Source organism: Phyllostomus hastatus, unplaced genomic scaffold (assembly GCF_019186645.2).
Source record: "Phyllostomus hastatus isolate PE091 unplaced genomic scaffold, TTU_PhHast_1.1 phas_contig_40, whole genome shotgun sequence".
In the NCBI taxonomy this organism is placed as follows: domain Eukaryota; kingdom Metazoa; phylum Chordata; class Mammalia; order Chiroptera; family Phyllostomidae; genus Phyllostomus; species Phyllostomus hastatus.
In genome coordinates this window covers 63547468-63567993 of record NW_025333872.1, presented here as the reverse complement: position 1 = coordinate 63567993, position 20526 = coordinate 63547468, and the positions used below count along the sequence as shown (strand labels likewise).

Sequence of the window (20526 nt, the reverse complement as noted above, 5' to 3'; positions counted from 1 at the left end):
ATGTATTGTTTAAGTAATCACTACAGTGACTTTGAAGTGGAAAAATCTTATGTGAGTTGCATAGTCCCACTGAAAGGAAATGTACAGTAGACCCTAAGAAAAACCAATTGTGTTCTAATGGATTTCAGTTTCTCTCTCTCTTTTTTTAAGATTTTATTTTATTTACTTTTAAAGAGGGGAAGGGAGGGAGATAGGGAGAGAAACATCACTGTGTGATTGCCTCTTCCACTACTGGGGACCTGGCCTGCAACCCAGGCATATGCCCTACACTGGGAATCAAACCTGCTATCATTTGGTTCACAGTCTGGCACTCAATCCACTGAGCCACACCAGCCAGGGTGGAACAGTTTTCTACTCTGTTGGTTCTTTACTAACTACTGTAGAAGAATAACCCTCTGAAGCTTAATATCTTGTCATTCTTACTTTTTTTATGGTAGGTTTTCTGTGGGTAATAAATTATTCTGTAAGCCCATAGTGAATAATGAGAGAAACATATGATCTGAATATATCACTATCACTGCAGACAGCCCCAGAAGTATACACTAAAAATCAGTTGTGAATTGCATATCTCCAACAATAGATGTGGGAACCAAATAGGAAGGTGTGGGACTTCCGGCAAGATGGAGGAATAGGTGGATGCACCGTACCTCCACGCACAACCAAGATTAGAACAACAACAATTTACAGCCAGAATAACACCCAAAACTGATAGTGGATTTAGCTGAATGGAAGTCGGTCAGCCAAGAAGTTGAAGTAGACCCGTACATCCAGACTGGTAGGAGGGGCCGAGGATGAGCCAGGCGGGCGGAGGTCAGGGAAAACTTGCCGCGAACTCGGCCATCTGGGGCGCACAAGAACGCAACGGTGGTCCCTGAGTTCGCAAGCTGCAGCTGCCGGACCCAGTGAGGCAGCGATTGTGGACCAGGGCAGAGCTGGCAGCCCAGGATCCCAGAGAAGGGACTGAGATCCCAGGAGAACGGAACTACTGCCATTGTTCCCTCCTGTCCCTGCCCCCACCCCACATATAATGTCACAGTCTAGAGACTGGGGTGCCCAGCCCCAGTGAACACCTAAGGCTCCGCCCCCCACCATAACAAGAGCAACCAGACCGGAAAAAAAGGGGAAAAAAAAAGGAGAGACAGGGAGAGACGTTTCCAACAGAAGAACAGATCAGTCCCCCAGGACTCATCCTTTTGAGCGACCAAGAAATAGCCAATCTATCAGATGCACAGTTGAAAACACTGATGATAAGAAAGCTAACAGAATTGGTTGATTTTGGGCGCAAATTAGATGAAAAGATGCAGGTTACCATAAAAGAGTTGAAGGAAGATACACGGAGGAGAGCCAATAGTGAAGGGAAGGAAACTGGGTCTCAAAACAATACAGTGGACCAGAAGGAAGATAGAATCAACCAAGCAGGAAAGCATGAAGAAATAAGAATTCGAAAAAATGAGGAGAAGCTTAAGAGCATCCAGGACACCTTTAAACGTTCCAACATCCGAATTATAGGGGTACCAGAAGGGGAAGAGGAAAAGCAACAGATTGAAAATGTATTTGAACAATTAATAAAGGAGAACTTCCCCAATCTGACAAAGGAAATAGTCTTCCAAGAAATCCAGGAAGCTCAGAGAGCCCCAAAGAAGTTGGACCCAAGAAGGAACATACCAAGGCACATCATAATTACATTAGCCAAGGTAAAAATGAAGGAGAGAATCCTAGAAGCAGCAAGAGATAAGGGGACAGTCACCTACAAAGGAGTTCCCATCAGACTGTCAGCTGATTTCTCAAAAGAGACCTTACAGGCAAGAAGGGGCTGGAAAGAAGTATTCCAAGTCATGAAAGACAAGGACCTACATCCCAGATTGCTCTATCCAGCAAAGCTCTCATTTAGAATGGAAGGGCAGATAAAGTGCTTCTCAGATAAGGTCAAGTTAAAGGAGTTCATCATCACCAAGCCCTTATTTTATAAAATGCTAAAGGGACCTATCTAAGAAAAGAAGATAAAGAAAAAACATGTATAGTAAAAGGACAGCAAACTCACAATTATTAACAACCACACCCAAAGCAAAACCAAAAGAAACTAAGCAAACAACTAGAACAGGAACAGAACCACAGAAATGGAGGTCACATGGAGGGTTAGCAACAGGGGGGGTGGGAGGAGGAGAGGGGGGAAAAGGTACAGACAATAAGTAGCATAGAATGTAGGTTGAAAATAGATAGGGGGAGGGCAAGAACAGTACAGGAAATGTAGAAGCTAAAGAACTCCTAAGTATGACACATGGACATGAACTAAAGGGGGTATGTGGGTGGGAGAGGGGGTACAGGGTGGAGGGGAGTGAAGGGGGGAAATGGGACAACTGTAATAGCATAATCAATAAAATATATTAAAAAAATAGGAAGGTGTAGTGGAAGGTGAGAGATTTGAAAGGAAAGAAAGAATATTCAAATACATAAACCACCAAATTGGGAGGTTAAGAAGATAAGATACTGGCCAGAAACCAATGGACCTGTGGAACACTGGATATAGAGAGGAAATGGAGCAAAGATGTTGTAAAGTTGTATTATTTGTTTGGAGCAGACTATAATTAATGCCTGTATGATCTGATACCTGTATTTTATCTGATTTGTGTTAATAAGGAACACCACTGAAGGATGTTAGTTAATATCTCTTAAGTTCTGGTTTCTTCAGAAGATGATAACCTATCTTTCTAAGATTATTAGAAGGATCCAAATGAGGTAATTAATGAAAAGTCCTTGTCACAACCTAAACACTCAGTGAATATTAGTGACTTAAATGGAGTTTATACCCTTATAGATTAAGTTCTGCCAAATTTGTATATACTGTTTTTGTGACATTACAGGCATGTACAGATGGCAAAGTGATAGCATTTACTCCATTTAAAAATATATATAGGTATATAATAGATAAGCTTTGATTTCAGTAGTTATTCTAAACACTAAAAGTATCCACCAGGCATGGAGAGAATTCAGTGTTCTAGAGATCTGGAACTGGCTCACCAGCTTCAACAAGAAGAAGACCAGAAGAGGAGATCTGAAGAATCAATACAAGAAAGGGACGAATTTCAGAAGCTGCAGGTACATAGATTGTAACTGTTATAATACTGGTAGAATTCTTAATTTTCAGTTGTGCTGCCAGGACTTCAGTGTATTTTGTCCAAGTTATTATACTAAATAGTTTTAATACCTATTCAATATTTTATAGTTCATAACAGCCACCATTTGTAAGTACTCATTCTGGTCATGTACTGGGGTAAGCACTTCATTTATAAATCCCAAAATCCTTACAACAACTCCATGAAGAAATTATTTTATTTTTTTATTAAATATTTTATTGTTGTCCTATTACAGTTGTCCCAGTTTTTCCCCCTTTTCTTTCCTCTGCCCAGCTCACCCCACCCCATTCTCCCATTGTCGTTCCTTACCCTATTGTCCATGGGTCATTCATACATGTTCCTTGACTAGTCACTTCCCCTTCTTTCCACAGTTATCCCCCTCCTCCTCCCCTCTGGTCTCAGTCAATCTGTTCCTTATTTCTATGCCTCCGGTTCTGTTTTGCTTGTTTGTTTTGTTCATTAGGTTCCTCTTATAGATGAGATCATACGGTATTTGTCTTTCACCACCTGGCTTAGTTCACTTAGCATAATGTTCTCCAGTTCCACCCATGCTGTCACAAAAGGTAGGAGTTCATTCTTTCTTTTCTGCTGCATAGTAGTCCCTTGTGTAACTGTACCATAGTTTTTTGATCCACCCATTTACTGATGGGCACTTAGGTTGCTCCCAGCACTTGGCTACTGTAAATAACACTGCTGTGTTCTTTAAATGTTTGGTAAAAATCACCAGGGAATCTGTCCTGTCCAGGGCTTTTGTGTACCAGGAGTTTTTGATTACTGCTTCAATTTCACCAGGTGTTATGTGTCTAGTCAGGCTTTCTGCTTCTTCTTGATTCAGTTTTAGAAGATTGTATGTTTCTAGATATTTGTCCATTTTGCCCTGGTTGTCCAATTTCTTGGCACATGGTTGTTTGTAGTAATTTCTTACAATCTTTTGTACTTCTGTGGTATTGGTTGTAACGTCTACTCTTTCATTTCTGATTTTATTTATTTGGGTCCTTTCTCTTTTTTTCTTGATGAGTCTAGTTAAAAGCTTGTCAATTTTGTTTATCTTTTCAAAGAACCAGCTCCTGGATATATTGATCATTTAAATTGCTTTTTTAGTCTCTATGTCATTTAATTCTACTCTGATCTTGATTATTGCCTTCCTTCTACTTGCTCTGGGCTTTGTTGTCATTCATCTGGTTCTTATAGGGTTGTAGGGTTAGGTGGTTTATTTCAGATTTTTCTATCTTTTTTAGGTAGGCCTCCATTGCTATGAACTTGCCTCTCAAGACTGCCTCCGTTGTGTCCCGTAGGTCTGGCGCTCTTGTGTGTTCATTTTCATTTGTTTCATGATACTTTTTGATTTCCTGGATCTCATTGTTAACCCATTCATTCTTTAATAGCATGTTATTCAGTCTCCATGTATTTGAATTGTTTTGAGTTTTAAAATTTGAGATTTGAAATACAAAAATAGTGAAGATCTAGGAATAGAATTGAAGAAATGCAACAACCACCATATCAATAACCAACAAGTGAAGATCGATAAAGGTGGAGAGAAAATACTGGTATTTTAAGAACAGGATAAAGAATGTGAGATGAGTAATGATAGGAAAAATGGTTTTGAGAATCTGGAGTGGGGAGAAATAGTAAGAATGCAGAATAGAAACAAGTGGTAGCCAGAGAAAAAATAAAATTTAAAATAAAAATAAGAGGAATAAAGAAGGTAAAATGAGTAAGAGAAGGGAGGAGCAAACTATGAGATTTGAAATAAACTAAAATTAAAAAACTAGTAAAAGAATAGGCACAAACTTGAAGGAAAAGAAATGAATGTTAAAAAGCTATGCAGAAGAAAGAATAACACAAATACTGAAAAAGACCACAGTGGAATTCATGCCCGTAGAATCCAGTGTTTACCACTATCTTCTCTTTCTGGATCTGCCCCTGGTAATGTCAGATGATGTCCTACTCTGGCCCTAGGCATCCTGTTTGAGACTAAGTGATCCACAGTCTGGCTGTCCCCTGCAGGCTTGACTAGTCTCCACTGTTCTGTTGTGCTAGTTTTGCATCAGCCCATGGCCCAGGAGTGGTTCATTTAATGACCCAAGGGGACTGCCAGTATCTTCTCCACCTGCCTCCAGAGGGGCCTCTTCCAACTGGGAGAGTGGAAACCCTGGGGCACCCCCTCAGGGGCTGCTGTTCAGTTTTCAGGGAAGATAGTGGGAATGCATCCCTGCCCCCTTGCTACACGACTTGGTCGGTATCAGGTTTTTTCCAATATGTGTGGTTTCAGGTAAATTAGCTGTCCATTTCCTGTGAGGAGCCAATCTGTGTAAAGGGGTGGCTCTTTCCTGCTTGGCTCAGAGAGCAGCTCTGTCTAGGCGCTGAGGTGGGCAGAACCCTGAACCCCCCTTGTTCTGCTGTCTCTCTGTTCTGCTGGTTTCAGTGGATCAGGGCCTAAGGAACAGTGTAGCTTAATTCTACTTCAGAATATCTAATTTAGGCTATTTTTCTCATCGGTGATTCATTTACTTGCAAAATATTTGGCTTTTCCCAAGTTTTCTTGCTTAATGTAATTTTGAACATTATGAATACAAAAAGTTTCCAATATTAAAAGGGATTTAATTTTATTATGTAACTTTGCAAGTTAGTTGTTTAGATCTCTGACACTCTTTCAATGACAGCTGTATTATACATATTTGAGATTCTCTGTTCAGTGTGCCAGAACAGTTCATTTACTAGAATGAATGCCTGAATGAATTATGAATTAAGTAGGCATTTGTAGGCTTGCCTGGGAACCCAATATCAAGTACTGACAGGTTTCCTTGAAAAAATCAGCAGTATGTTCAGAATTCGTCTGCCTTTCGCAGTTCTTCTAGTAGGAAGACAGGATTCTCTACTTTCTCTACTTCAAGAAAAGCAAGTTTCTTGCCATGATGGTTGTTTCTAGAGAAAGGCTGTTACTAACACAGGGATTCTGTGGGTGTGTGATTTATTTTTTCATAAAAATCTTGAAGTTGACTTTTATAAAAGTCTGTAAACCAGAATGTTTCAAAATGCAATTTAAGATAAATAAAATTGTGGCAAGTCTCCTTCCACAATTTTATTGTAGACATAAAATCACATAAAAATTAAGTTACTTGTTTTTATGTTCAATAGCAACAATACGGTTTAGACGGTTCTGGAGGGTACAAGCAACAGCACCTCCGAAGTCTGGAGAGGGAAGTGAATCATGGAAGAATGCCTCCGTCTGAGTTTCATAGAAGGAAAGCTGACATGATGGAATCACTAGCTGTTGGTATTGATGATGGGAAAACAAGAACTTCTGGTGAGTACTTAAACATTGAAACCACGGTTTTAATACTATATATATTACTGAAGTAATAATTGGAATTATTGGAAGTTCGCCTAATTTTCATAATCCACAGTTTATATAATTTTAGGTTAGACTGTGTTCAAATAATTTTTAAGATGTGTTATTTTGAAACTTTTAAACTTCTGTTTTTATAGTAAATAATTTACTTTTATGTTGTGTAAATTTACTTCGTATTTGAAAATTAACTGTTTAAAAAAGTTTTTATTAAGTGCTTCCTATGTTATAGATAAATGCCATTTAATAGAAGTATAAGTGGGCCACAGATACAATTTTAAATTTTCAGTAGTCAACATTAAAAAAAGTAAAAAGGACCATGTAAAATTAATGTTAATACTTTTTAAGTCCATTTGTTTCCTAATATTATTTTAATATGTAATCAACATTAAAAACTATTAATGAGATACTTTGCAGTCTTTGTGCGTTCTTCAGAACCCAGCATGTGTTTTATCCTGGGTGTAACACCTCCAGGGGGCACGCCACATTCCAAGCACTCAGTAGCCCCGTGTAGGTAATGGCTGCTGTGGCAACTGTATTGTTGCCTTTCCTAGATTACTCCTGAGGCAGGAGCTTCTTTAGTAAATAACCTATTCCATTCATTTGTCCTTTCTCTGTTGGATTGTTTTTCTTATTAATTTGTGGGACTCCTTTTAGTATTCAGAATTCTAATTTTTTGCTGATTTTATGAGGTGTAAATATCTTCAAGTCTATAATTTTTTGCCTTTAAATTTTGTATATAGTATGTATTTTTTTTATTTTAACTTTCAATTACAGTTTATAGTCAGTGTTACGTTGTATTAGTTTCATGTGTACAGCATAGTGGTAAGACAGTCGTACTTTACAGAGTGGTGCCCCTGATATTTCCAGTACCCACCTGGTACCATACAGTTATTACAGTATAACTGACTGTATTCACTATGCTGTACTTTATGTCCCTGTGACTGTTTTGTAACTACCAATTTGTACTTCTTAATCCCTTTACTTTTTTCACCCAGTCCCCCAAACTCCTTCCTCTCTGGCTATTATCAGTCTGTTGTCTGTATCTCGGTCTGTCAATTTTATTTGTTCATTTATTTTGCTCTTTAGATTCCACATACAAGGGAAATCATATGGGATCTGTCTTTGTCTGACTGACTTACTTCACTTAACATAATGTCCTGTAGGCCCATGCATGCTCTAGCAAGTGGTCGGACTTCATTCTTTTATAGGGCCAAGTAATACTCCATTGCATATATATACCACAGCTTTTTTAAATCCAGTTATCCAGTGATGGACATTGGGGTTATACATATTCTTTTGAATTAGTGTTTTGGATTTCTTCAGATATATACCCAGAAGTAGAACCGCTGGATCATAAGACCATTTTTAGTATTTTTGTATGGGATGTCTTACGCAGAGTTTTACATTTGAACATAAGATTTCTCAATCTTTCCCTTTATTTGTATCCCAAGTGTCTTGTTTAAGAAACTCCCCCATCTTTTAGATTATAAACATGTTTCTTTTTATTTTCTTTAAATATTCATACTTTTATTTTCATATTTTGGCTTTAATCCACTTGGAATTTATTTGTACATATATGTGTGGGAGAGAAAGAGAAGGTATGGATCAAATATTTTCCCTTTATTTATAACAATAGTTAAATTTCTTATTGCTTATTTTTCTCAGCACCAACTTAGTGATTCTGCACATTCTCCACATACACTTCTCTAAGGGTCTTCACATAAAAAGTTTCTATGTGGAAAAGTAGATCCTGGGAAATGTGTAACATGATTCCATTGGGGTGTACAGGGAGAAAATATTAGAACTTGTATTTGTTTTTAATTTGTGTCATTCTTTCATTTCCATTTGTGCATATATTTTAAGATTTTATTTATTTAGTTTTAGAGACAGGGGAAGGGAGGGGGAAAGAGGGAGAGAAACATCAACGTGTGAGAGATATATCAGTCCATCACCTCTCCATGACACAGGCATGTGCCCTGACTGGGAATCAAACCAGCGAGCTTTTGGTTCACAGGCCAACACTCAATCCACTGAGCCACACCAGCCAGGATTGTGCATATATATTTAAAGTTACTATAGAACCACTAGTTTATATATAATTTAAAATAAATATAAATGTAAAAGATTATAGAACATAGCACTATCATATAATATGTCCTTTTGATAAGCTGCCTTGAAGTTTAGAAGTGATTGATTTAATGGCAAAGCAGGATATGAACTAAGGTTATATCAGTAAAAAGATAAAGAAGACCCAGCCAGTGTGGCTTGGTTGGTTGGGCGTTGTCCTGCAAACCAAAAGGTTGCTGGTTCGATTCCCAGTCAGGGCACATATGAAGGGCAGCCCGTCAGTGTTTCTCTCTCACATTGATGTTTCTTTCCCTTTCCTTCTCCCTTCCCCTCTCTCTAAAATTTATAGGAAAAAAAAAACAAAAAAAAAAGACAAGATGGAATTGACAGGTTTTAGATGTGGTGCTTGAGGGACAGATTAATATTAGAGACATATTAGACAGCCATAGGAAGATAACTAATTCTTCTTAATCTTCTAAATCTCTTTCCTACTTTAGGAATTATTGAAGCACTTTATAGGTATTATCAGAATGCTGCCCCAGATGTGAGACGTGTGTGGCTTTCTGCAGTGCTGGATCACTTTCATTCATCTTATGGTGACAAAGGCTGGGGTTGCGGTTACAGAAATTTCCAAATGCTCCTGTCATCATTATTACAAAATGATGCTTATGATGATTGCTTGAAAGGTATGTGAAGTGCAGTACTTTGAACTTGTCATCCGATGCACTACATGTAATATGGAGTGAATTCACACATAGTGGGCACAATTAATAGCTTTAACGAAGAAGTCTTTTGTTGGATATTTACATTAAAATCCTGAATTCTGATTGGAAGAAGAGAAACTGATACAATAGAAGATGTCATCCCTGGCTGGTGTGGCTCAGTGGATTGAGTACCAGCCTGCCACTCAAACAGCGAACCAAAGGATAGCTGGTTCAATTCCCAGTCAGGGCACATGCCTGGGTTGTGGGCCAGGTACCCACTACGGGATGCGTGAGAGGCAACCACTTTCTCCTCTCTCTAAAAGTAAATAAATAAAGTCTTTTTAAAAAAGAGAAGAAGAAGAAGATGTCAGGAATAATCGTCTTAAAAACTGTTTTGTTGACTCCCCTAGAATAAATGGTACACTGCTAAATGATATTCTGCACTTCAGTACCTGTCATGTAACGTGTTTGCTTGTATGATTTTAGGTATGTCAATTCCTTGTATTCCAAAAATTCAGTCTATGATTGAAGATGCATGGAGGGAAGGTTTTGATCCTCAGGGTGCCTCTCAACTCAATAACAAGTTACAGGGAACAAAGGCCTGGATTGGAGCATGTGAAATATATACACTTCTGACCTCCCTAAGGGTAAAGTATGTACCTAAAAAGCCAGGTTACTATTACTGTCACATCTGGCAGGTTTTATTGTTCCTTTTTATGTGTTTATTTTTCTATCAAAGCCATAGTTAAAAAATAAAATTTAAGTAGCACTAAAAGGTTTATAATGAAAACCAGCAAACCAGCAATTCGTTCTCTATTTCATGTTCCTCTCTCCTATCAAGTCCCATTTCTTAGAGGCAGCTAGCTGTTGCTTCCATTGTTTTTAAATAACATGCTTTCATGGCTTTTTTTGTTGTTGTTGATTATCAGTTTTAGACATCGGCTGCTGCGTTCCTCTCACATCTCCCTCTTGTTCACTCACAATCCTCCTAATATGGTTGAATCTCAGTGTTCATTGAGTTTACATTATGACTGTGTAAACATTTCATCACTGATTTTATTTTCTTTCCTGAAGGTTTTAACCTTTGTTCCTTGAGTTAAAAATTGCCTTTCCTTTTCCTTTTTACTGTTTCACTGCTTTGCAGTCTTAAGTTTTTCTGAACACTCTGCTGCCATGTAATGTGCGGCACGCCTATTCCTGGACCCCTCCACGTGAAGCCATCCATCCTCTCTGCTCCAGTCTGGGTTATTTCACGTCTAGATCCTCTCCATGGCTAATCATGTAGCACTTTTTTCTTGAATTGGAGACTGGGTTTTTCCTAAATTCCATGTCTTTCTCTTTTAGGATTACTGCCTTTTGCTTAAACACTTCCTTCATCAACTTTCTAAAAAAAGGTGCCTAGTCCCTATTACTTAAATGTACTATATTATTCTAAATTTAGAATCATTTTCAGACCATATTAAGTTTTTACTCTGTTCATTTCTAGCAGTTAGTATTACTATTGAAAAGAAGCCCTGGCTGATATAGCTCAGTGGACTGAGCACAGGCTGTGAACCAAAGGGTCGCTGGTTCAGTTCCCAGTCAGGGCACATGCCTGGGTTGCAGGCCAGGTCACCAGTGGGGGCCACGTGAGAGGCAACCACACATTGATGTTTCTCTCTTTCTCCCTCCCTTCTCCTCTCTCTAAAAATAAATAAATAAAAAGCTTTAAAAAAGAGAAACCTTAAGTTTTTAAGAAAAGAAAAGATAATATGCCACATGACTTTCATTCCTGAATATATAATCTATTTACTTTCTTTGGGAGTTTTTTGCATCTTCTTTTAGCCCTGATAAGATGACATTTCACTCTGGAATGTGGGGCTTTGGTATATTGTGTTGAGTATTTGGTTTTCCTTCTGAATCTGAAATGGTGAGTTGTAAGATCTCAATATAGTATATAAAAGCTGGACTTTGGAGTCAAGCTACCTGTAAATGCTGCAGGCTTTCTAGTCTACCTGCTCTGTGACTTAACCCTTATTTACCTTGTGTACAGAGTAATTCTATCCTGATAAAAGAACATATAAATAGTAACTGCTTCATAGAGTTATAGTGATAATTAAATGAGATAATAAAGTGCTTGGAATTGTGACAGGAATGTAGTAACAGCTACCAGTTTAACTTGTAATTTTATTGGTCATGTCTCATTTTTTATATTTACTTTTTGTTTTACTGTCTAGATTCACTCAACTCTACCTCCCAGCTACTGTATTGAAATGTTTATTTTAGCAATCATGTATTTAATTCTAAGGCTCAATTTTATAGCATCATATTCTTTTGTGATTGCACAGTTTTTTTCCAACATTTTGTACCTTTCTATTCCTTGCATTTTTCTCTTTCCTCCATGTTAATTTGTTTTCATGTCTATTTTAGTCTTTTCCATTTTGAAGGCATTCTAACTTTTGTAAACCCTTAATTTTCTACTCCTAAAGTTAGGAATGGGGTTCTAAAAAGCTGCTTGGAGGTCCTGTAGGATTGCATGGAGCTTGCAGATTAGCAGACTTTGTTTAAGGAGTCTTAGGTGGAAACTCGCTATTTGATTGGGCAAGTGTCAAATATCCATACAGAGAGATCTTTTCTCAGAAGCCATTCAGAGAAGAGTTCTCCACTCTGCTGTGATAGCTCCTGCCTTTGTGTGCGTGGTTGGGGGGGTAGAACAAATGAAGGGGGTGAGGAATGATTTGCCTTCTTTATGCAAATTTACAGTCCATGTCAAATTTTTATTCCCACTGCTACTCTCCCCACTACCTTGTGCCTCTAACCTTTCAGCCTCTGTGGGGTTTTAAGACAGTTATCTTTGTGTCTTTACATTCAGTTTAATGCAGTTTTCCACTTTTCTGAATTGTGTGGCAGTTTCTTATCTTTCCTCATTCTCCTTGTCCCTGGGTGTTTGAATCTCTTTTTCCTTCATTATTATGTTGTTGGACTCTGAAGAGGGAGCAGAGGTATACACTCTTGAGCATCTTGAATGGAAAGTTTGCCTTAAGCATCCTGAATCCATATTTTCTTTTATGTTTGTTCCTAGGTAATTTAGCCAGGGTTTTACACCATCTCTGCCATATTAATTGATTAGGTTTAGAGGTGAAGCTATTTTTTAAAATTTAAATAAAAAAACTAATGTGTATAATAACTTTCTTGAATTACTTGAATTGAAGGGACTATTTTTATGCCCTCTAAATTTCTTTTATCCTTTTTTTTTCTTTTATTATGTTTCAGCTTTTAAATAAGTTTTAAGGAAAGGAAATTTTCCATCTAAAATACTTGATATGTCCAGCTTCTTTTCTTGATACCTGAAATACTTTAGCCGTCCTCTTAAGAAAGCCTTTTTATTACTAACCTTGAATTTCTTTACTAGTTATTTAAGTGTCTTCCTTTTGCACTCTGTGAATTAGTTACTATTCACATTCTAAATATCAATAATGCAGTCAACTGCTAACCCAAGCACTGTTTCTACCTTTTAACAATTATACAAAACTTCATTTCAACATTTAAAGCTCATTAGTAATCAGTTTGAAAGTTATCAGCATTAAACTTACTAGTTCAAGATTAACAACCATTACAATTTGGGTATATTTGAAGATTTTATTGCCAAGAGAGATAAGAACAGAATATCTGTGCTATACTTTAAAGTGAAAATAAAGGTTTTAATTGTTTTTGTTTATACCTGACCTTTTTAAAATAGTTGTTGAAGAATATAAACAGTGTTTCTGGTTAAAATAATTTTGTTTATTCAAGGTTGGCTTCCTTTTGAGGAAACAATACCACCCCTGGAGTCTGGTGACAAATGGGAGATGATGGGTAGATAGACGGACGTTTAGATAGGGATACATCCAGGTTTTTCTATGATTTTTACAGGTATTCTTTTCTCATTTATTACTAGAATTTTGGAGAGCTGACAAGAAGAATATTCAGGATATTTTTTGGTAGATAAGAATGGCTGTTGAAGAATTAAAATTAGAATTCTGCTTCTAATTGATTATCAGGTTCAGAGGCTTTAGAATAAAAGCTGTGTCTCAAGTTATATGTTGATGACTTTTAAAGATAAAATATCCTCATTTACTATTCATAGAGATTTTATGTCAGAAAATCTTTGTAAATTTTAGATAATCAACCTTATGAAGTTATTTAAATAATTATTTTTTCATAAATGATAGTTTTCTATGTAAATAATAAAATTTTGTATATTTTTCTCCTAAGAAAATAAGATAGAATTAGTTCTAAACTAAAATTTTTTTGTATTTGATAACTCCACTGATGAAAATAATTTTAAAAATATATTCCAAATAATCTATTTTGTCCTTTTTCTGTAGGTGCCGTATTGTGGATTTTCACAAGTCAACTGGTCCTTTGGGTACACATCCTCGCTTATTTGAATGGATATTGAACTATTACTCTTCGGAGAGGGAAGGGGGTCCAAAAGTACTTTGTACATCTAAACCTCCTATCTATCTTCAGCATCAAGGTTAGTAAATCTCATGGATAATAAGTATAGTTTATAAGACCATCTTTTTAAAAGACAATGAATTGGCTTTTGCTTTAGGACAGATTACAATTCTGCTAATAAAGAGGAGGGCAGTATTGTGACAATGGTCCATCTGATTTTCATAGTTACATTTTCATTACAGTTCATTCCTGGGTAATGAGAGATGATATCCCTGTATCTGCAGGGCTGCCTGGTTCACTTCCTTTCTTGTTTATTCGTCCACCCCCCACCACCCTCAGTCTTTACCCGTATGTCACTTCAATGAGGCCTTCCCTAACCACCTTATTTTAAAATCGCATCTCACTATCCTAACCTCCAACCACTAGTTCTATCACAACTTTTTAAAAAATATATATATCATAATATACATACTTACTTATCTTGTTTATAGAGTATTTCTTCCTACTGTAATTTAAGCTCCAGGACAGCAGGAATGTTTGTTTTGTTCGCTCCTGTATCACTAACTGCCTATAGTAGTGCCTGGCACACGCATATGTGATAAATTTTTGGAACGGATGATCTGGATTGACAGGAATATAGAAAAGTAAATGTTGGGCATTTTATCATTTAGGAACACAAGCTGTGAAGGTTGAGCCTCCATATTGAAATTCGAGTATTGGGTTGGCAGCACCTTCAGTACCCGTGTGGGTGTGTCCAGCGTGTGTATCATTTCCTCAGACATGTAACAGGATGATACACTGTGGACATAAAGTGATAGCTCTTTAATATTCTTTAATTAAGGTGAAAGAATTAGCCGATTTCCTAGTCCCTGAATGGTGGAGAAGAAGTCATGTGAACACTTACAAATGTTAGCTCCGGGTGCTTGTACTACTTTTCTGTTGCTAACATAACAAATTACCACAAACTTTGTGGCTTAAAACAACACGGATTTATTATCTTACACTTTTTTAGGTCAGAAGTCTGCTTTGGGTATAACAAGACTAAAATTAAGAGGTCAGCAGGCTGGAATTTCTTCTCAAGGTCTAGGAGATAGTCCTTTCCTGCCTATTCCGTCACTGGCAGCAGTCTCTTCCTGGTGGTTGTAGGACTGATATCCTGCTTCCTTGCTGGCTGTCAGATGATGGCTGTTCCCATGTCCCAGGTGCCACCACATGCCTTGTCTCATGGCCCCTTCCTCCATCTTCAAAGCGAGTAATGGCCAACTGAATCTTCACATTTCATTTTTCTGACACAGCCCTGGAAAGTTCTCCACTTTTAAGGGTTCATGTGATTAGATTTGGCCCATCAGGATGAACCATGAAAATCTCTACATCTCCTGATCCATAGTCTTAATCATATCTGCAAAGTTCCTTTTGCCCTGTAAATACTATGTTCACAGGTTTCAGGGACTAAGATGTGGACATCTTTGGGAAACTATTTTTCTGTCTACCATAATGCTGAATGAAATGATCTCAATATTTCTCAGTTGCCAAAAATCACTTGAGAATTAGGAATTACCAAGAGAATATCAGTTTGAGTTAAAATGGGCTAAAAGAGCCCTGGCTGGCGTATCTCAATGGATTGAGCACAGGCTGTGAACCAAAGTGTCGCAGGTTCGATTCCCAGTCAGGGTACATGCCTGGGTTGCAGGCCATGACCCCCAGCAACCACACATTGATGCTTCTCTCTCTCTCTATTTCCCTCCCTTCCCTCTCTAAAAATAAATAAAATCTTTTAAGAAGATGGGGGGCACTTTAAAAAATAAAATGGGCTAAGAGTAAAAACTTAGTTTTGTAAGTTCTAAAGCCCAAGTCTTTTGACTTCCAGTAGGTTTTCTACAGAACCAGGGTATTTAGTGTTATATTCCCTGACATTTTTGGCTGTTTTTAGACATGTGAAGGTGAGGATTGCTTCACAAGGCTGTCTGGTTTTGAATCTCAGTTCCAATTTATTAACTGGGGAAGTCATGTAACTTTTCTGTGCCTAACATTGATTATGTAAAGTATAGTTACTATTAGTATTCACTGCAGGATGTTAAATGTTAATATATTTTTCACTTAAAATTATTTGTGCCTAGCATTACATAAGAGTTATGTCCAATTATTATAGAACTCTGCATTGCTACCAAGTACCACCAATGCCCTTCGCTTCATAAATCTTTTTTTTAATATAACAGCGTTCCCCATATGAAACAGGACACAAGTACTTTTTAAATTGATGGCTAATTGGGCGTTGGGACTTATGAGAACTTTTTGTTTTAAAATTGATAGCATATTTTATATTTCTCAGGAGAAGATTGAATTTATCTAAGAGGGCAGAATGTCCCTTTGTTTTGGGGAAAATTGTCACTCGGCTTTTTATTTCAGCAAAAGTAGTCAAAATATTGGGTTGGCCAAGAAATTCATTTAGTTTTTTCATAAAGTAAAAGGCACATTTTTCATTTTCTCCAATAACTTTCTTGATTGGGATATCTTGAGTATGTCGGCTATCTCCCTTGTGGTGGAACATTGATTGTTCTCAGTTAATACATTGGTTTGATCACTGTCAACCTCAGCTGGTCTGCCCAAGGGTGGAGCATCATCCAGTGAGAAAGCACTACTTTTGACTTGTTCAATCAGTCATAGCACCTTCTCCATATACTGCACAAATCTTTTTTTGTGTTTCTACCTTTCTTGAAATAATAAAGCATAATGTGCTTAAAATGTTCCATATTTTATCCCATCTTCAATATTAAAATGGCTACACAAATATTCACCAATTTTGATAAGTTTTTAGAAGATACACGCTGATATAACAGCTGTCACAATACAACCTAACAAAATTGTTTTGAATGGAGTTAAAGACAACTAAGTGCTGGTAGAGCCATCATATAGAAAAACACTTTTTGGCCAACCCAATATATACAGGGTGGGGCAAATGTAGGTTTATAGTTATTCACATGGAAAATAATATAATAATTAATAAATTATAATACGAGAATAAACTGTGCTTCACATACAGCTGTACACCTACTTTTGCCCCTCCTTGTATAGATTTACTTTTGTTTACCTTTTAGAACCATTAGAGCTTTGTTTTGTGACAGATACATTTCAGATCCTTGCATTTGAGATACCTAAATTGAAAGGATCAAAGAATTAGGAAAGAAAAACTAAAATGCATGGCACGGTAGGGAATTTTTTGTAATGAAAGCTTTAGAAAACTAAAATTGAACAAAGGAAAACTGACAGTTAGAAAGTAGAATTAAAACTCTTACATCTTAGGATTGAGAGCTCAGGTACCTCCACGTCAGAGGGACTAGCTGTATTTATTTTCTAAACACACATTTCTGCACACTCTGCATACACAGAGATTATGTAGTATGTGTATACATAGTTATTTCTATCTGTATGAATAGTTATAGAGAATAGTTATAGTTATACTTACATATGTATAGCTGTTAGCTGTTACTTTACTTTTTGATAGGTCATAGTCGAACAGTTATTGGAATTGAAGAAAGAAAAAACCGAACATTATGCTTGCTAATATTTGATCCTGGATGTCCTTCTCGAGAAATGCAGAAACTACTAAAGCAAGACATGGAGGCAAGCAGTCTCAAGCAACTTCGGAAATTTGTGGGAAATTTAAAGCATAAACAATACCAGATAGTGGCAGTAGAGGGTGTTCTTACTGCAGAGGAGAAAACTGTAAGTGTCTAAATATTTATTATGTGAAGCTTAAACAAGTTGAACTTCAGAGTTTAAAATTTTTAGTTAAAATCAACATTATTATCCTTTTGTATCTCCTAATATATTCTATATCATTAAGTTGACAAAGATATTTTGTTTCTATGTCATTTAATTTTTCTAATGGATATCTTTACATTTCAAATTGTACCTATTACTTTCAAATATTTTTCTCAGAGCTTCATAAAATACTTAATTTTATAGAAAATACTTTAATTTTTAATGTCAGGTGAGTGATTAAAAATGCCAGCATATACAAGATATATGGTAAGAAAACCTAATTTAATCGAGAAAAAACCTAGCTCACGTTGACCTTGCAATTAATGTGTATTAAGTGTGATTCATGTGATTTCTGAGGCTCTGTGTTATTCACTTGGGCTTATTGGATACTCACAGCTCTAGAATTTAACTTCCAGATAGTTGCCTCTTTATCAGTTAAGTGATGAGTGGTACATTGTAGAAAAAAAAATTAGGGATTGCAAGCCCTCCACTTGGTATAAAGAAGATACGTGGTAGCATATCAAGTCTAGAAAATGTATAGTTCTCAGAATTTTAAAGAAAAAATATCCCCTCAGGGTACTTCACATTGATTTGTTTCCCTTTAAAGAGAGAGATGAGGTTAAATACTATCATGGAGTCTAGCTGAACATTTTAGTTAATTATTCTCTTTCTGGTTTAGAAACCGAGACCTTGGTAGTGTTCGAATACTAAAAATGTACACTCATTACTGTTCTTTTTTGGGAGGAGGGGTCATGGAGAATAGCTGTATCTTGAACCATAAGAATCCAAACTGGGCTGACAGTGTACAGTGCTGCCAGATAGAGAAGGGATAATACTATGATTATAATTGTAATACAGCAGGCCCTCAAATAACATTGTTTTGTTCAATGTCATTTTGTTATAATAACAGTGATGAGATATCATAGGAACGTAATCCTTGCTTATATCAATTAGCCTGTGGTAAAATTGGTTTTGTTATACATCATTTCACTTAAAGTCACATAATTCATAGATGATGTTAAGTGAGGACTTACTATAGTAATAAAAGTAACATTTGTATAATGCTTACTTTCTTCTACGTGCTATCCTAAGCACTTCACATATAGTGACTAATTTAATCCACACAATGGCCCTGTAAAGTAGTCATGGTTTTTATTTTACAGATGAGCATGCCTTTTCTCAGAGAAGTTGTTCCATTCCTAAAGCCACACTAATCCGGACTAAGTAACAGAATCCGGGTTCCAGTTTAGGCACTTTACACAGCCTTGCCCTGTGTTACTTCTGTGAGAATACAGAGTCCCATAGTTTTATGTTTGCTAAGCTTTTTTGTGAACAGTGTCACAGTGTATTGTTGAAAAGATAGTATATTATATTTTGAAAAATGAAGAAAATCTTAACCAATTTAATATAACATTGCTTTTGCATATTGTTTTAAAAGTTGTGTTTTAATTTTTTTCTTTTTACTATCTGCCCTACAGTTACTCTGTTCTTTTTAACAGTGCTTTCTACATTGTAGGAATTTAGCAAATATTGATGTACTGATTTATATCTTCAGATAGAAATATGCAGCTTTAAATATGGGCAAAATAATGTTTTTACTTTTATGTGTGTTTTTACAGCTCATTTTTAAAACATCTTTTTTCTCTGTAGTGATAATTACAGTTTTAAATTGTAGGAATTTCAGAACAAGATTGCTGTTTAAAGTATCTTAAAATGTAGATATGTATAACAGCATTTTATGTTTTGTTCTTCATATTTGGGCTTACATTTAGTATATTTTAATAATCATGTGGCTGTTACTCAAGGAGTAAGTCAGTTTTTCAAAAAATTTTATCCTGGTAATTCTCTTATAATTACCATATTTTTGCCACAAACATTTGGTAATAGCAATTCCAAATTCTGTTCTGGATGTTGGAGCAATTATTTTAAGTACCTCCTAATGAAATTCAATCAATAATAATAAATATAGATCTACTTAATAGCCATATTCTTCAATTCTTTTTCACATTTTAATATGTTCGAGGTAAATTACATCACTGCTTACATCGTGTGACCCATCTACTCTTAACTTGGTTTAACTTTGTTTTAGTTTGTTATATAATATGCCTTGATTTGTAACTCAAGTTGTAGAAGTAGCACCGATATTTAAGTCTTTTAGGTGGCATTTTTAAGGCCATAATGTATAAGATAATTTTTTTAAAGTTTCTCTATTCATAGCCCTCTCTGTTTCTCCTTCTCTCTGTTTTTAATTCTTTCTCTGAGTGTAAGCCAGCATTTTCATTTTTGACTCATTGTTCCATTTTTAAAATGAGATTTTCCCTTTATTTCTGTTTTGTTTTTCTCTGAAATTTTATTTAATTATTTTTATGGCTTAAATTTAAACATGTTATTCTTGTTAAATTTAAAATCATAATTTTACTTAAGAAATTGTTATTATCTTGAAAAATTTCCATGTTTTTTATCTCATAATGCTTTATTTTTTTAAATGAAAGATTGTGATTTTTATTTTTCTATTTTTAGCATTTGAAACATGTTTAATAATACGATATGGAATGATAGCAACTCTACTCTTCTCAATTATGCTGTAAACTTAGAACTATTTTTTATTTTTAATTTATTTTTATTTTTTTTATTGTTTAAGTAGTTTTCTGCCTTTTCCACCCCCTCCTTATTATTGTTCATATGTCCTTTATAATTGTTCCTGTAAGCCCTTTACCCTTTCCCCCCATTATCCCCTCCCCTCACCCCTTGGATCACTGCAAATCTTATTTTTTAATATTAGAATGATAATTTGTATTCTAATTAATTGATTTCTTGTAACAATTTTTTAAAATTTCTTTTCAAGGCCAGGAGACAAGCATCTCAAGTCTTTATAGCCGAGAAGATTCCTTGAAGAATAAAGCATTTCAGTGATTGTGGAATTTTATTTTGCAAATTCAATATTAAAGTCCTTAATACAACTTACAAATCTGTGAATTTTCTAAATATTCAACTTTAATTTGTAAAATGTCTAAATTATATTCTTAGTTATTCATTGTTTAGAAATTATTTCAAAAAATATCTTGTTTTCATTGTGGCTTTTATATTT

The 20526-nt window shown here is 35.9% G+C and overlaps 1 protein-coding gene across 1 annotated transcript in view; it reads left to right on the top strand.

The window, feature by feature from the left end:
* Window positions 1-20402, top strand: part of ZUP1 (zinc finger containing ubiquitin peptidase 1) — a 28318-nt gene extending 7916 nt beyond the window's left edge. Inside the window, exons 4-10 of the mRNA XM_045843714.1 lie at window positions 2975-3096; window positions 6273-6441; window positions 9051-9239; window positions 9744-9909; window positions 13604-13755; window positions 17179-17399; window positions 20284-20402. Coding sequence (XP_045699670.1) covers window positions 2975-3096; window positions 6273-6441; window positions 9051-9239; window positions 9744-9909; window positions 13604-13755; window positions 17179-17399; window positions 20284-20331 — 1067 coding nt within the window. The 3' untranslated portion in view covers window positions 20332-20402. The remainder of the gene's footprint in view (window positions 1-2974; window positions 3097-6272; window positions 6442-9050; window positions 9240-9743; window positions 9910-13603; window positions 13756-17178; window positions 17400-20283) is intronic.
* Window positions 20403-20526: the final 124 nt, after the last annotated feature.